Consider the following 17,738-nt stretch of genomic DNA (forward strand, 5'->3'; position numbering starts at 1 on the left):
GGAGGAGCATTGTAGTGTGCACAACTCCACTGTTTTGTCAGCAAAAGCTGCCTTTTGATAACAAAGCTATATAGTGTAGACAAAACCTAAGACAGTGAATGGTCTTAGACCTTGTCTGAATCCCAGAAACCTGAACGGATGCATCAAGACTTCTGTTTAAAATGCTGACGTTGGGCTCCAACCATTCCCTCCTATCAAGGAGATTGGTATGTGAGTCTCACTTGATCGATGCTTATTTACGTATGACCATCAGAAAAAAGCAGTTCAGATACCTGAGTTTCAGCACTGGAAACAAATATTTCAATACATTTTTTAGCTTGTACATAGGTCTAAATTTCATCACAAAGTGCCTGGCTGTGGTAGCTGCCCACTTGAAATGCCAGGGGTCACATGTCTTTCTTTATCTATGACTAGGTACATTGTGGCCTCATTACTGTAATATTTAGGCACCTCACAATCTTATAATTATTTATCCTCATCATGTCCCCCTGAGTTAGGGAAAGAGTATTATGCCTATTTTAAAGAAATAGAACTGAGGCAGAGAGAGACTTGCCCAAGGTCACACAAGAAGTCTGTGGTGAAAATTATAATTGAATCCAGGTCTCCAAGTCTCAGGCTAGGACACTTAGTACTGGGCCAGCTATTCTCCTGCTCTAATAAGAGACACATCACAACAGGGAATGACAGAATCATATTTAAAACATGCAATCCATTCATCACCAAAGGCCTGCAGTTAAACTGGGAAAAGTCTACTCTGTCTCCTTTTCAAAGAATCATGTTTAATGGACAGTGGTGGATTTAGTCCAAGCAAAGGAAAGGAGAGATTCCTCGGCATCCAGAAAACACCAGCCTAAGAGCCTACCTGAATCAACCTACAAAGTTATTCCTTAGGCTAATGGGTGTCATGGCAATCATGACATGTGACGTGGCATATAAGCGACTGGATAGCGTAGTGGTTAAGAGCGCCGCCCTTTGGTACGGGAGACCGCCCTTTGATATGAGAGACCGGGGTTCAAATCCCGGTTGGTACCCAACTTTCCAGTAGGGGTCCTTGGGCAAAAGACCCTAACGCTTCACCTGCCTCCTCAAATATGAGAGTGACACGAACTAGGAGAGTCATGCTGGCTCAGACGTCGCCCGGATTAACAAGGTCCGCCGCCAGATGTGAGGAACCAGGACAATCTGATGATAGTGGGCTACTGAACAACCATTCATGGACGAGACAAGAGAACCTGGAATTGATGGAATGTTACTACAACAGTAGACCTAATGAGGGGATATATGAACGTATGAGGGGACTGTGGATGGACAAAAGACCTACATCCACACTTACTGAGAAACAAAAAGCTAGTTACCAACGCTTCAACATAGTAAAGAGGAAGCTGCTCTCACAGCTTGAGATAGACCAACTCCACGTTACATCCCAGACTCAAGAAGACCTGGAAGAACAAGTGGATGTGCAGCCCACATCTGAAGCTGAAACTTCATCCCACCCCTCCATTGCAAGCACAGCAGCTGATATGAGGCATAAGATCATGAGAAACTAGCTACAGTCAATCCTCGAAGACCGATTACCAAGGCTCAGTGGAAGACAGTCCATCAGATAGTATGTTAGAAGATGCCAATAGAGCCCCTCATGACAACCCTACTACTACCATGAACTGGTATACGCTACAGCCTCTGTAATCCCTGGAGATGCTTGGCTACACGATCAAGAAGAACCATAGTATGTACCCACCCTGGAAAATGAGGTGGTGATAAGATCAAGGTGACTCGGAGAGAAGTTAGTCAGCTGGTGGAACACAGAAGGGTGTAGAGTTAAGGATAAGACCGGCTACTGAAAAATACAAGGACCTGACTCCATCTGAAGCTCTAGAGACTGCTAAAACAAAGGCTCACAGCACTGGCTACCAGGCTAAGAAGACACTAGAGAAGCAGAGAGCCAAAAAAGTAAATGCCCCTGTTCTCAAAAGAACCATCCAAGGTGTACTCCCAACTGCAGTGCAAACAACACAATACAGCAGAGCCACCAGGAGCAGAAACTGAACAGTACTGGAAGAACATATGGGAAAGAGAACTCATAACACCATGCAAAGTGGCTGCAGGACCTGAGAACAGAGCACAGCAATCTACCAGAACAGAAACTATCACCATCACAGTCGAAGACATCCAGCAGCGGGTCAGAACATGAAGAGCTGGACAGCACCTGGACCACATGATCACACCTACTGGCTAAAGAACTAACAGCAGTGCATGAACGCCTAGCAGCACAGATGACAGTGCTAGCAGCAGGCTCCCACCAAATGGCTAACACAAGAAGGACAGTGCTGATCATGAAAGACCCTGCAAGGGACAGAACCGTCCAACTACGGCATAACCTGCTCCCAACAACATGGAAAGTCCTATCAGGCATCATAAGCTGCCAAGCTACAGGACCACATGGGCCAGTACATGAGCACAGCTCAGAAGGCATTGGGAACAACACCAGAGGCTCAAAACACCAGTTGCTCATAGATAGAGCAGTTGCCCAAGACTCAGGTCTAGACAGACCAATCTGAGCGCAGCTGGATTGACTACAAGAAAGCCTACGACTCAATGCCGCACACGTGGATCTGTGAATGGCGCTATACAAAGTCAACAGGACACTAAGGACCTTCCTCAAGAACCTCAATGGGACTATGAAGACAACACTAGAAGTCAACTCAAGGCAGCTTACACAAGTGGCCATCAAGTGTGGCATATACCAAAGGTGATGCACTGTCCCCGCTGCTGTTCTGCTAGGCTTAAACCCCTCAGCCAGATAATCCACAAGGACTGGATACAGGTACAGTTCAGGTGTGAACTACCATAGCCACCTTCTCTACATGGATGACATCAAGCTGTATGCTAAGAATGAACGAGACATCGACTCCGCTAATCCACCTGACGCGGATCTTACAGTGAGGATATCGGGATGTCATTCGGCACGGAGAAGTGTGGCGCGGATGGTAGTGAAGAGAGGGAAGGCAGTCGAGACTGATGGGGTGGAAACACCAGCAGCCACATAGCAGACATACAGACAGCTACAAGTACTTGGCGTCCCACAGTCACATGGAAACCATGGTGAGGAGGCAAGGAAGACAGCACATCCAAGTATACACCAAGGATAAGACAGGTCCTGAAGAGCCGCTCCAGTGGGAAGAACAAGATCCACGCATCAACGGATATCGCCCTGCAGTCATCAGATACCCTGCCGTATATGAGCTGCGCCAAAGGGGACATGGAGGCGCCGATATGAAACCTGGAAGCTCCTCACAAGGCACGGAGGTTTCCACCCACAGTCCAACACCAGAGACTGTATACCAGCCGAAAGAAGGCGCGGCGGGGCTTGGTGAGCGCAAAGCCACTGTCTGACGAAACCCGGAACATCCAGGAGTACATCAGTAAGATGGCCCCAAAGATGAGCTGCTGAGAGAGTGCCTGAGGCAGCAGCAGACATGGAGGAAAGACCAAGCAGAAGAAGTGCTATGGCAAGACAAGACCTGCATGGGATGTACATTGACAATAGCTGAAGTGGCTGACATTGGGAAATCCTACCAGTGGCTGGAAAGGGCTGGACTAAAAAGACAGCACGAGGCACTGATCATAGCAGCACAGGAACAGGCACGAGCACCAGATCCATGAAGCAGGGTCCTAGCCACACTAGAAGACTCAAGGTGCAGACTGTGCAGAGAGGTCCAGAGACAGTCCAACACATCAGGGCAGGATGAGATGCAGGCAGGAAACAGCATACAGCCTGACGGCCACAATCAAGTGGCTGCATGTGTGTACAGTGAACATCGCACAGCGTATGGCTTAGACCTCCCCAAGACCGAATGGGTAGATTCCAACGAAGGTTGTGGGATGAATAGCAGGCTAAGAATTCTGTGAGGACTTTCCAGATCCAGACGGACAGGCAGGTACTGGCCAATCACCAGCATTTGTGTAATAGTCAAGCAGCAGAAGACGGCGGTGGTGATAGATTTAATAATGAGAGTTGGGGGGGGGGGGGGCCCCAAAAGTTTTTGAATTTTTTTTGTCCAGAAGAGTGCAGTGCTAGGAACAGCTAAGATACTGCGCAGAACCCTCAAACTCCCAGGCCTCTGGTAGAGGACCCGAGGTTGAGGAAGACACCATACCACCCATAGGGGTGAGAGGGGAATTTTATATATATATATATGCCTGCCTACATATGACACTGCTGCAAAATTGGCTGGTTCAGTAATTAACTAGCCACCTCCATACTCAGGAACAGGGGAAATTCATTCTCTTGAGGGAAAACACACAATGCTAGCTACACTACACAAGAGCAGTATGCCTCTCAAGTTCAGGAATTCTCATTAGTCTTTCTAAAATATGCATTTGCTATCTCAGCACATTACCAGTCTGAACGGGGGAAACAATACTTTCTCCTCCTACAATAGCCAGATTCCTAAAAGGACTCACTAAAGTTTTTACCTCAGTGAGAGAACCACCTCATTATTGGGATTTAAATTTAGTGCTCTGGCCTTCCATCTGCCCATCAGCAAGGGACACCAAATCCCATAAGTGTGAATGCACAGAGGTACTCTTGAAGAACAGCAGTTACTGGTAAAGTGGCCTCTTTTTAACTGAGCCTAATCTTTGAGCAAATGAACATTTCTTCACTTTCCATTCTTTGTTTTAAATTTCTCCAATTTGTTTTTAAAATATTCAATTTTAATATAATCGTTCAAGCTTATTTTAATACAGTGCACTTGTCCGCATCCCACAGTCCAAAGGATATTAATGCAAGATTAATTTTTTTAACACTTTGAGTTTTAGCTCACCATCCGCCATATTTCCCGATAGTAAAAAGAGTCTAAAATGTCATTAATATGTGCCATGAGCTATAAAAAATTGCATTGCAAAACTTTATTTTTAAAGGAGATAATGTAAGAAAAAATAAAATACTTTTGACAGCAAGGAGGAATATAAGTTAAGACTGATAAAGGACCATCTTTTCCCCTCTCCTGATTCTTAGTGTATCTATGGTAGACCAGGTGGACCAGTGTTTACAAGAAATGCATTTGCCAATGTTTTACATCACCACCAAAATCCAGAGTTTTATGATGAGGTAAGCAATTCTGATTGTGACTTCACTTTTACTGGCTTTCAGTATGCATTTTTACAAGTTTCACAGATAGCAAAACAGACTAATGTGGAGATAGTGTGCCCATTTGGTGGGAGAGGTAAAGTGTATCATGTATTTAATTTCTTAACTTTAGAAGTTTCTTCATAACTTGTTATTTAATTTAAATTGAACTCAAGCTCTAATTGTAATTGAAAATACAGTGTTGTCTGTAGTATTATTAATTATGCTTATTGCTTCATTCACTTTTACATTATGAAAATTAATTTAAACTTTTTTGGTCCTTGATTTATTTATTTATTTTATGCTGGCTTTACAAAAACATAAAAATCAGACCCTGCTATTATCTTTCAAATGATTACTTCTACATAATTAACGTAAACCTTACACATTGTATGACTGCATTCTTAAATTTTTCTTCAAATCTCATTGAAACCAAGTGGTGTTCTCAGGTAAGAGTGGACAGCTGCATGCTTGTTGTACATTAACTGGTATGATGTGCCTCTGCATGATTGAAGACTTTCTTCACAAAAAATCACTGAAGCTGATGTTTATCTGCCTTTCAGATTAAAATAGAATTGCCCACACAGCTACATGGAAAACATCATTTGTTTTTCACATTCTACCATGTCAGCTGTGATAATTCAAGCAAAGGCAGTACCAAGAAGAAAGATGTCATTGAAACACAAGGTTTGGGTTGTTGACCCTTTTTACTTTTAATAATGGTTTAGCAGATCTCAAAAAGTGCATTTAGCTGGTATACCTGTTGCATTGATGCAGTTAATTCTGTAATATTAATCATAGTGAAAAAATAGATTTGCCATGTGAAATGTTTATCCTTAATTTCAATTTTTTAAAGAATTATGAATTCTTTTGCGTGTCAAGAAAATGTAAAATATTTTAATTTGCTTACCTGATGATGACAATGTATTATTTCTTTTTTTAACATTTTTAGCTATGTTTATATTCCTTGTCCAAGTTGGGTCTTTGTAAACCAGAAATCATGTAACCGTGTGTATGTTCTAAATAGAGAGCAGGACACTGAACCTCTCATATAGGCCTTTAATTAAAAAATACATAATATATGTAAAATATTAATTCCCTTTTGTTTCTTGTAGTTGGCTATTCTTGGCTTCCACTATTAAAAGATGGGAGAGTGGTAACAAATGAGCAGCACATTCCTGTGTCAGCTAATCTTCCATCAGGCTATCTTAGCTATCAGGAACTTGGGATTGGCAAGGTATAGTATCTAGATAGGTATAGAAGTATATTTTTTTCTCTGTGTTTTAGAAAAGAGAATACAAGAAATAAAATGGGCTAATGTTTAGTTCTAAGCTTTATAATAATTTTAAGTTGCCATTTTCCAGTCAAAACATTTATTTTATGACTCTTCCAAGATAGATTGTGTGACTTAAAATGTGTTGCAGAAGAGATGTAACTGATGTGGAGTTCTGAAATAAATAAATTAGAGAAATCATATGAGCAAATCCTGTAATTTTGCTTCACATGGATTTGAATCAACCTGCTCCCATATAGATTTTTATGTAATCAGTGTTTTTTTCTGTTATCCCTCGTGTGTGGTGTCTGAGGAGCTTTTAAATATTGTGATAGGGGTTTTTTTTAATAGTGACAAATTGGATGTTGTCTGTGTGGAAAGAAAAATAGACTAATAACATAAAGAATTTAAAAAACAAGATTTGTGCAAGCAGTTATTCTGTATTGATTCCTGTGCCTGATATAAGGAGTATTCCCTATCTACCAAATCTGTTCTTTCTCTCTTGCTACACTGATTTGTTTCAAAATCCATTTGTTTCAAAATCCAGTGATAAAATTGTTGCCATTTGTGTACCTTTAGTATATGTTACTTAAAAATGAACTATCGTAACTTTTTTATGACCATAGTTTTGGTCTTTTTATTTAGAGCTTCTTTAGTGGCTCTGTGTGTGCTGGAAATAAGCATTTGTGTAGCAGAATAATATTCGGGAAGATATTAAGCATTTCAAGAGTATTCCATTTACACCCTAAATATTCCGTTGGAGTTTTATAATCGAGAATAGACAGACTAAGACACTCTTTAATATTGGTGTTTGTTCAACAAGTGATGCAAATGTTCAGTTGTGGTTGCTCCACACACTCATGAACTGGGAATATATGTGCGTCATTAAGTTGATGATTCGTTGGCCAAGATTTTGTTCAGGGAAGAGAGTGCCTAACTGATGGTCCATGCATACTACTTCCAAGGTCTGTCCACTTCATCTCATCCAATGAAAAACTTCCAAATTAGATCATGACATACTTTAAATTAAATTTAAATAAGAAAAAAACTTTTGCAAATTCATCTGAAGTTCTTTCCTTAACTTTTATTAGAATGTCACCTTATCCATGCACTTCTCTTTCAATAAACCTCTCACCCAAGAGTAGCCTTTGTTCCACAAACTGAATCTTGGAGCTGTTAAAATCCTACCTGCCAGCACATAAAATCATAAAAAGATGCCAGTGCAGAAGGGTCAGGGGAAGAGATGCAGAAAGTAAAAGTGGAATTCATTGAAGGGGGAATGAGGCAAGGGGTGGGGAGGGGTGGCGGAACTCAACTGAGAAGAGGGAATTAATTGGGAGAATTGTTTCTCCCCCTTCTGTGTCCAGTCCTCTCCACCACCACCTTTTCACTCTCCAACTTCCTCCCCATCTCCTTGCTTTTCATAATCCAGCTATGTCTATCCCACCCTCCCCTTAATTTTAGGGAAGCACTTAGCTCTTCACCCTCTCCTCCCAGGTCTTAGCATCCAGAGGACTAGAATGTTTAGATGCAGGATCAGGGATGCTAGAACAGTTTGATTAGTGGGAGTGCTGAGAGCCACTGAACCAAACTAAACCCTCTATGGCTATGTCTTCACTACCCACCGTATCGGTGGGTAGCAATCGATTTCTCGGGGATCGATATATCGCGTCTCATCTAGACGCGATATATTGATCCCCGAACAAGCTCCTATCAATCCTGGAACACCACCAACCCAAATGGCGGTAGCAGAGTCGACATGGGGAGCCGCAGACATCGATCCCACGCCGTGAGGACGGTAGGTAATTCGATCTAAGATACTTCCACTTCAGCTACGTTATTCACGTAGCTGAAGTTGCGTATCTTAGATCAATTTCCCCCCATAGTGTAGACCAGCCCTATATGATGGAAACCACTTCAAGTCAGGAGGTGTGGCAGCACTCCTAGCATGCTTAGTTCTAGCACCTGTGCGCAGGGCAAACGGGAAACAACAGCTCCCCAGCAGGTTATCTATTTAGCTGAGTACTGTTCTGACATTCCCAAATGAGAGGGAAAGGGAGCACTGACTGCTGCACATTCTAAGACACCAGTTTATCTTTGTGCAAGCAGCAGCTTTAATTGACTGTCCTTCTCAAGAACAGCCAATCAAATGAGGATATCTTGTAGTCCGGGAGGTTTCCCCATACACTTAAAGGAGAGTCAGAAATCCCATATCTTACATGAAAAGTCCACTGAGTTAATTAGTCTATATAACCCATAAAGTTCATCCATCTGCAAGTTTTTCATGTGATGTCAATACTATGGGACGGTTGGTCTTTAAAAAGAACCATTTCTGACTGAGTAACTACATATATACTTCATAATGATTTTTAGTGGCATTGCCATCCAATTATTCATTGCACAATTTTACTTGATATGTACAAGTTTCCAGTTTATAAAATAGTTTGAAAAGTCTGTATATATGGTATGCAAACCACTGTCCTGTTTTGGGTTGTTATGCTGACATAATGTATTATTTTCCTCTTTGTGTGCAAACAGCATTCTGGTCCTGAAATTAAATGGGTAGATGGAGGCAAACCCTTGTTAAAAATTTCTACGCATCTAGTTTCTACTGTCTACACACAGGTAAGTTTAAAACCAAAACAAATATTTTATGATTAATTTGTCTTTGTAGCATGAATACAATATATAAAGGAGATTTTCAGACACACAAAAGATACAAAAGAAACACACAAAAGGCTTCCAACTCCCATTTTGTGCCTCTGAAAATCTTCCCCACAGTTAATATATAAAACATACTGTATGCTGCAGTGGATTTTAAAATGATTATCCAGAATACAAAGCCTTTTATCTAAGTCATCTGTTCACATTTGAGTCCAGTCCCTTTTTTAACTAAAGTGAAAAGTGCCAGTCTCAATCCAATTCCAGTTATTCACATTAAAACCATCACAGTGTTAACTGACATGCTTATTGGCAGTGTAAGTAGAGAGCTAAAGGACTGAATGGTCATGAAGAGTGATCTCCCATCTGACAGCTAAAAGTGGTTCTTTCAGGTCATCTTGAGATATAAAAGCATGACAGTGTGAGAAAGCTACATGGACAATAGCTTTACTGTATTGATCTGAAGATAAATATGATTTTAATCTCAGCTACTCACTTGACATCTTTGACAAATACTAAAAACATTTACTTAAAATTTAAAAACAAAACAAAAACTGTACTTACTTTTGCACTGCTGGATGTGACTGTCTTCACATATACTTGTATCTGTAGATTACTGTATTTTGGATTAGTATTTTGGGTTCTGTACTGGTAGAATCAAATATAGCACTTAGACAGCACATGCTTATTACTGTTAATCAGGGCAATTGTAGTATTTTTTTTCTCCCTGTCAATTATTTTTAAGCAAATATACATGCCATTTTGTGCAATGATTGTTCAGTAATGGATCCATTTAATGTGGTTGAAATTTTTGTCTGTTTGTTATGCACCTATTTTATATTGGCACTTAGAAGTGCTAACTGGAAACTAATTTATTTATTTATTTATATATATATATATATATATATATATATATATATATAAAATATGTACACATAATGTGTATATATTTGTTCTTCTTTTGATTATGGAAGTAAACTTCTGTTGTTGCTGATTAATTTTGGTTCTCTTGGTTTTGATAGGACCAGCACTTACACAATTTTTTTGAGTACTGTCAGAAAACGGAGTCTGGAGCCCAGGCCTTAGGAACTGATCTTGTAAAGTATCTTAAGGTACAAAACAGCAGTGATATAACAGATTTAATAAAATTGGAAAATCGGGGAGAGGACTGTGGTCCTATCTGTTGAGGGTGGGGCTGCAAATCAGGGTGTGATAATGATGGAGTTTGGCTAAGTTTAGCCCCTGGTCACCTCAGCCACCTTCTCTCAAGATTGATACAGCTTGAACAAAAAAGTAAGCTTCCCACAGGAATGTTAATTTAGCCAAATTGGCCAGAATTTTAAAATAGATGTTGAAGGCCCGGCACCTAAATCTATTTATTTTTGTAAGCATATGCAGCTCTTGTTGACTTAATTATGGGTAGTTAGCCCCTCAGAAAATCAAGCCACTTTTTAAGAGGCTGAAATATGGATTTAGGGGCCAAACTTTATGCATCTGCATTTTAGCCAGCATGACTACATTAAGGTTAACAAAACATCAGCTTCAGTGTGTTGCCCCTGGAGAGCAGAAAAATAGTATTGTGGTTAAGGCACAGGACTTGAAGTCCAGAGACCTAGTACTATTCCTGGCTTTTCCATCAATTTTCTGTGTGACTTGTACAAGTCACCTTAATCTCCTTGTGCTTCACAGAGGATGACTGCATCACAGAAATATAGTAAGGCTAAAGTAATGGATGTTTGTGAGGTATTTATCATCTGTTACTTTACCCTCAAAGGTACAACTGAGATTAGGTCTTCAGTGTGCCTGGACACTGTGCATACACACAGTAAGACATTATCCCTGTTCTAAAGAATTTACAGTCTAAATAAGCAAGGCTTAGAAAGGGTGGAAGAAAGGAAATAGTATTATGTACATTTTAAATATGGAGCTGAGACACACAGATGATGTGACTTGCCCAATGTCATGCAGAAAGTCTGGAAAAGCTGAGAATTGAAGCCAGCTCTTGTGTGTCCCAGTGAAGTGCATTAACCACAAAACCATCGTTCTTTCCTGAAATTATTTTTAAATCATAAAATGTCAAATGCCAAATAAATACACAGCAATATTATTATGTTTAGTATACAGGGCTTCCAAGTTTCAGTTTTAACCAATAATCACCAATAAAACACTCAGATACAAAATAAATGAAATCAGTGTTTATCCAGTCAGTAAACGCTGATGGGGGGAGAAAAACAGAGGTAGTTTCTTGTATCTAAGGGCTTGTCTACATGGAGCAGTAATGCAGACTACAGGGGCGTGATTTCTGAATTCCAGTAACATGTATGCATTAACTTAGTGATACTCAGAACGTGGCTCTTAAGCCGCAAGATGCTCTTTAATGTATCTCCTTTGGTTCTTTGCAGCATATGTTGTTAAAATACTGTATGACTTAATTATTAACCAATCTAAGTATTAACCAGTCAGGATGCTTTTACCATGTTATTAACCAATTGCAGTTGATAAAATAATACTTGTTCAGTCATTTTGCTGTGAAAATTATATATATATATGTATTTTCCTTGTCATACTATTTAAATATGAATATATAATACTATGCTAAATGAAACAACGAACTCACACTACTGAGGCTCTTTTGAGTAATGTTGATGGCTAATTTGGCTCCTGAACCACTGAGGTTCGAGTATCGCTGCATTGACTGGTCCATGGAGACCTTGCTGGAGGTTCCCTAGTGCACTTTATCATAGTTTATTCCTCTCAGTGCAGCATGCATGATTACCTGCCCTATGGGAAGGTGGCGTATGTGTGCGTTCGGTGCAAGGAGCTCCTGGCCTTCAGAGATCATGTACGGGCTTTGGAGACCAGGGTGGCTGAGCTGGAGAAGCTCAGGGAGACAGAGGTACATAGATGCAGGGGTGGCTGTAGGTATTTTGCTGCCCCAAGCATGGCAGGCAGGCTGCCTTCGGCGGCTTGACTGCGGGAGGTCCCTGGTCCCACGGATTTGGCGGCACGTCTGCAGGAGGTCCATTGGAGCCGTGGGACCAGCGGACCTTCCGCAGGCAAGCCACCAAAGGCAACCTGCCTGCCGCCCTAGTGGTGACCGGCAGAACGCCCCCCGGGGCTTGCTGCCCCAGGCATGCGCTTGGCGTGCTGGTGCCTGGAGCTGCCCCGATAGATGAGTTTCCAGGACACAGTAGAACGGTCCCATCCCTGGTCAATTGAGGAAGATGAAAGCCTCAGATAAGAACAACATCCAACTGGAGCAGAGGGAAATGTGCGGTGGCCAGCACAACCCTGTGGCATGGGGCTTCCCACAGCTCCCATTGTCCAGGAACAGCGAGCTGCGGCCACTGGGAACTGCGTGGGGCCATGCCTGCAGGCAGTCGACATAAACACGTCTTGTGGCCTCCCAGCGGACTACCCTGATGGGCTGCGTGCTGAAGTTTGCCGACCCCTGCTCTATGTCCTACTAAGGAGAAGAGTATGGAAGATGAAATACAGTTAGAATCTGATGAGAAACAGTCAAATGAAAAAAGTCTTATTCAATTACATCATGTAATGGGAGACAGCTAAAAAGTGACAAGCTTTTAAAATGCTTATATATGAATGTTAGAAGTCTAAATAATAAGATGAGTGAACTGGAGTGCCTTGTATTAAATGAGGCTATTGATATAATGGGCATCACAGAAACTTGGCAGAATGAGGATAAGCTACGGGGCACAGTAATACTAGGGGACAAAATATATCAGAAGGACAGAACAGATTGTGCTGAGTGGCAGAATGGCACTATATGTGAAAGAAAGCATAGAATCAAATGAAGAAGAAAAAATATTAAATGAACCAAACTGTACTCTAGAATCTCTATAGATAAGAAAATCCATGCTTGAATATTAAGAATATAGCAGTAGGGATACATTACCGACCACCTAATTGAGATGGTGATAGTGACTGTGAAATGCTGAAGGAGATTAGAGAGACTATTAAAATAAAAAACTCAATAATAATGGGGGATTCAACTATCCCCATATTGACTAGGTACATGTCACCTGAGGATGGGATGCAGAGATAAAGTTTCTGACACCTTAAATCACTGCTGCTTGGAGCAGATAGTCCTGGAACCCACAAGAGGAGAGGAAATTTTTGATTTACTCCTAAGTGGAGCACAAGATCAGGGCCAAGAGGTGCATGTAGTTGGACCGCTTGGTAATAGTGACCATAATATAATTAAATTTAACCTCCCTGTAGCAGGGAAAACACCACAGCAGCCCAACATTATAACATTTAATTTCAGAAAGGGGAACTACACAAAAATGAGGAGGTTAGTTAAACAAATTAAAAGGTACATCACCAAAAGTAAAATCCCTGCAAAGCTGCATGGAAACTTTTTAAAGACACCATAATAGAGGCTCAACTTAAATGTATACTCCAAATTAAAAAACATAGTGAGAGGACCAAAAAAGAACCACCATAGCTAAACAACAAAGTAAAAGAATCAGTGAGAGGCAAAAAAGCATCCTTTAAAAATTAAGTTAAATCCTAGTGAGGAAAACAGAAAGGAGCATAAACTCTAGCAAATGAAGTGTAAAAATATAATTAGGAAGGCCAAAAAAGAATTTGAAGAACAGGTAGCCAAAGACTCAAAAAGTAATAGCAAAAAATTTAAGTTAATCAGAAACAGGGAGCTTGCTAAACAACCAGTGGGGCCACTGGACAATTGAGATGCTAAAGGAGCACTCAAGGATGATAAGGCCATTGCGGAGAAACTAAATGAATTCTTTGCATTGGTCTTCACAGTTGAGGATGTGAGGGAGAATCCCAAACCTGAGCCATTCTTTCTAGGTGACAAATCTGAGGAACGGTTCCAGATTGAGGTGTCATTAGAGGAGGGTTTGAAACAAATTGATAAACAGTAATAAGTCACTAGGACTAGATGGTATTCACCCAAGAGTTCTGAAGGAATTCATATGGGAAATTGCAGGAATACTAACTAGTCTGTAACCTATCATTTAAATCAGCTTATGTAACAAATGACTGGAGGATAGCTAATGTGATGCCAAATGTTGAAAAGGTAACCCCGGCAATCACAGGCCCGTAAGTCTGACTTCAGGACCGGGCAAACTGGTTGAAGCTATAGTAAAGATCAAAATTGTCAGACACATAAATGAACATAATTTGTTGGGGAATAGTCAACACTAGAATTCTTTGAGGGGGTCAACAAGCACGTGGACAAAGGGGATCCAATGGATATAGTGTATTTAGATTTTCAAAAAGCCTTTGACAAGGTCCCTCACCAAAGGCTCTTAAGCAAAGTAAGCAATCATGGGATAAGAGGGAAGGTCCTTTCATGGATTGGTAACTGGTTAAAAGATAGAAAGCAGAAGGTAGGAATAAGTCATCAGTTTTCAGAATAGAGAGAGGTAATTAGTGGTGTCCCTCAGGGGTCTATACTTAGACCAGTCCTATTCAACATATTCATAAATGATCTGGAAAAAGGGGTAAACAGTGAGGTGGTGAAATTTGCAGGTGATACAAAAGAACTCAAGATAGTTAAGTCCCAGACAGACTGTGAAGAACTGCAAGAGGAGCTCTCAAAACTGGGTGACTAGGTAGCAAAATGGCAGATGAAATTCAATGTTGATTAATGCGAAGTAATGCATATTGAAAAATATAATCCCTACTATACGTATAAAATGATGGGGCCTAATTAGCTGTTACCACTCAAGAAAGAGATCTTGGAGTGATTGTGGATAGTTCTCTGAAAACATCCATGCCAGTCAAAAAAGCGAACAGAATGTTGGGAATCATTAAGAAAGGGATAGATAATAAGACAGAAAAATATCATATTGCCTCTATATAAATCCATGGTGTCATGGAGTGTGGGGGAGTCAGGGCCCTGCACCCCCCACTTCCTGCAATTCACCATGACTCCCAGCCAGCCAATAAAACAGAAGGTTTATTAGACGACAGGAACACGGTCCCAAGCCTTCTGTTCTCTAGACTAAACTTGCCTAGTTCCTTCAATCTTTCCTTATAGGGCTCATTTTCTAAACCTCTTATCGTTGTTGTTGCTCTCTTGTGGACTCTTTCCAATTTGTTCTTTATTGTGGTGTCCAAAACCTGGACACAGTACTTCAGCTGAGGCTTCACCAGTGCTGATTAAGTGGAACAATTAATCCCCCACCCCATGTCTTACATACAACACTCCTGTTTAATGCATCTCAGAATGACATTTACCTTTTTAGTAACAGCATCATACTGTTGGGTCATATTCAATTTGTGATCCACCATAATCCCATCCTTTCTGTAGTATTGCTGCCTAACCAGATATTCTCCACTTCGTATTTGTGCATTTGATTTTTTCCTTAAGTGTAGTACTTTTCACTTGTCTTTATTGAAATTTATATTAATGATTTAAGACTAATTTTCCAATTTATCAAGATCATTTTCAATTCTAATCCTGTCCTTGCAACACTTCCTGTCGTAGTGTAATCCGTAAGCTTTATAAGCATACCTTCCACTCCATCATCCAAGTTGTGAGTGAAAATATTTAATAGTACTGGACCCAGGAAAGACCACAGTGTAACTCCACTTGATATGTCCTCCCACTTTGACAGCAAACCATTGTTAATTACTCTTTGAGTTCAGTCTTTTAATCAGTTTTGAATCCACTTTAAAGTAGACCACATTTCCTTAGTTTGCTTATGAGATTGCCATGTGGTCCTGTGTCAAAAGCCTTACTATAGTCCAATTATATGATTCCTACTGCTTCCCCCTTTTCCACTGGGCCAGTAATCCTATCAAAGAAGGGAATTAAGTTGGATCTATGATTGCTGTTACTTATAACCTTATTCTCCAGATTTGAACAAATTGATTGTTTAATAATTTTCATCCAGTATCTTTCCAGGTATCGAAGTTAGGCTGACTGGTCTATAATTTCCCAGATCCTCCTTTTCCCCCTTTCGTGAAGGGGAAAGTTCTTTTTCTAAGTAGATTGTAGAGGAGTTTTGAAAATAACTTTAAATGGCTTGACTACAAGGAAGTAATATTACTACTCTATTTCTTTCTCTTAGAGTCTTCATGCTATGGAGGGCCATGTGATGATAGCTTTCCTGCCTACAATTCTAAACCAATTGTTTAGAGTTCTCACTAGAACTACTCAAGAGGAAGTTACAGTCAATGTGACAAGGTAAAGAATTTAAGTGGTCCAGTGTGTTTAAATGATTAATGGTTTGTGCCCCAGATTTCTCCATGTGGTAGTAAGTTGCAGAAATGAACTGATCTGTAATCAAAGTACACATTTTTGTGACAGCAAAACATAATTTTTTTTCTGCAGTTTTATGTTTGTTGTTGGTTTCTATCTTTTTTTAGGGTTATTATACATATTGTTGCACAGTGCCATGAAGAAGGATTGGATAGCTACTTGAGATCATACGTGAAGGTATACAAAATAAAACAATTTGTTTGCTTCTTTAAAAATAATCACGTTAAAAATAGTCAGTTGCATTTATTTAAATTCCATGTTACATTCTGTTTCCTTTTTCCTGCAAGTATGCTTATAAAGCTGAGCCTTATATTGCTTCTGAATATAAGACTGTACATGAAGAACTGACCAAGTCCATGACAACAATTCTTAAACCATCTGCTGACTTTCTTACAAGCAACAAGCTGCTTAAGGTATTTGTTGAAAAACTTTTACTTTTTCCTTCTTGTTTCTAATAAAGCAGAGCCTAATCCTCAGAACTGAACTGTTAAAAAACAATGTCATCTTTCCTAGCAGATGTTGTAAATAGCTAATTGTATCCAGGTTTTCGTTGGCTGTAAAAAGACTAATTTAGGTTGGAAATTGTAGACTAGTTTTGCAGTTTTATATAATGCACTAATTTGGTTTTCTTTTCAGTATTCGTGGTTTTTCTTTGAAGTTCTGATAAAATCAATGGCTCAGCATTTGATAGAAAATGCTAAAATAAAGGTATGTATACTTATATTTAGACCATTAAGAGCCTTTTATAGCACAGTTTCCGCCTTCATCAGTTTTTATTATATGTTTTTGCTGTATATAAGAACACTAACTAGAGTTTAATTAAATAGCTAAACACTTTGTTAACCCAGAGTTAAGGATGCCTGGCAATAGTTTGTGCCCTTCCAGAGCACTGAGTTCAGCAAAATACAAATTTGTGAAAACCAGGAAATAGAGTTAAAGGTACACATCTGTGCAACCTTAACTCTGGCTCCCTGAAGCTGGTAAGAGCCACTGATGATTATGTGCACGCACTCCAGCTGCATTCACTGTTAGGTGTAGGTGTAGTGAATGTTAGGGAAATAGAGCAGTTTGGAAGAGTTGTAATTGTGATAGAGACAATTGAGGGGACCGTGTCTCTCTGGGGATGTGTGTGAGGCCCTCTCCCTGACCCCTGCGTGTGTGATCAAAGGAAAGGTGCATGCTACTGTGAGAGATCCAGTATGCCTCATTTCAGCATTGCCTTGTGTAGCCAAGCCCTTAGATGTTGTTGTGTACATAAGGGTAAAGGTATTGTAAAAGGGATTGAAGGACTCGTAAAATTTAGCAGATGTGTTCTTTCTGTGGAGTAGGCTAAGTGTAGAAGTGTAAGTAGTTCTTGTTCTGTACAGGGCAAAGGCAGAGTGTGAGTGTGTGTTACAGGTGTGTTGGGGCATCAC

General features: G+C 40.3%; 1 protein-coding gene across 16 annotated transcripts in view; it reads left to right on the forward strand.

The window, feature by feature from the left end:
- Window positions 1–17,738, forward strand: part of DOCK9 (dedicator of cytokinesis 9) — a 334,214-nt gene that overhangs the window by 188,070 nt on the left and 128,406 nt on the right. For all 16 annotated transcript variants that reach the window (XM_075061515.1, XM_032771458.2, XM_075061519.1 and 13 more), the window contains exons 19-27: window positions 5,021–5,113; window positions 5,695–5,818; window positions 6,247–6,368; window positions 8,943–9,029; window positions 10,088–10,177; window positions 16,133–16,248; window positions 16,431–16,500; window positions 16,611–16,736; window positions 16,960–17,031. In XM_075061515.1, coding sequence (XP_074917616.1) covers window positions 5,021–5,113; window positions 5,695–5,818; window positions 6,247–6,368; window positions 8,943–9,029; window positions 10,088–10,177; window positions 16,133–16,248; window positions 16,431–16,500; window positions 16,611–16,736; window positions 16,960–17,031 — 900 coding nt within the window. The remainder of the gene's footprint in view (window positions 1–5,020; window positions 5,114–5,694; window positions 5,819–6,246; window positions 6,369–8,942; window positions 9,030–10,087; window positions 10,178–16,132; window positions 16,249–16,430; window positions 16,501–16,610; window positions 16,737–16,959; window positions 17,032–17,738) is intronic.

Source organism: Chelonoidis abingdonii, chromosome 1 (assembly GCF_003597395.2).
Source record: "Chelonoidis abingdonii isolate Lonesome George chromosome 1, CheloAbing_2.0, whole genome shotgun sequence".
Taxonomy (NCBI): domain Eukaryota; kingdom Metazoa; phylum Chordata; order Testudines; family Testudinidae; genus Chelonoidis; species Chelonoidis abingdonii.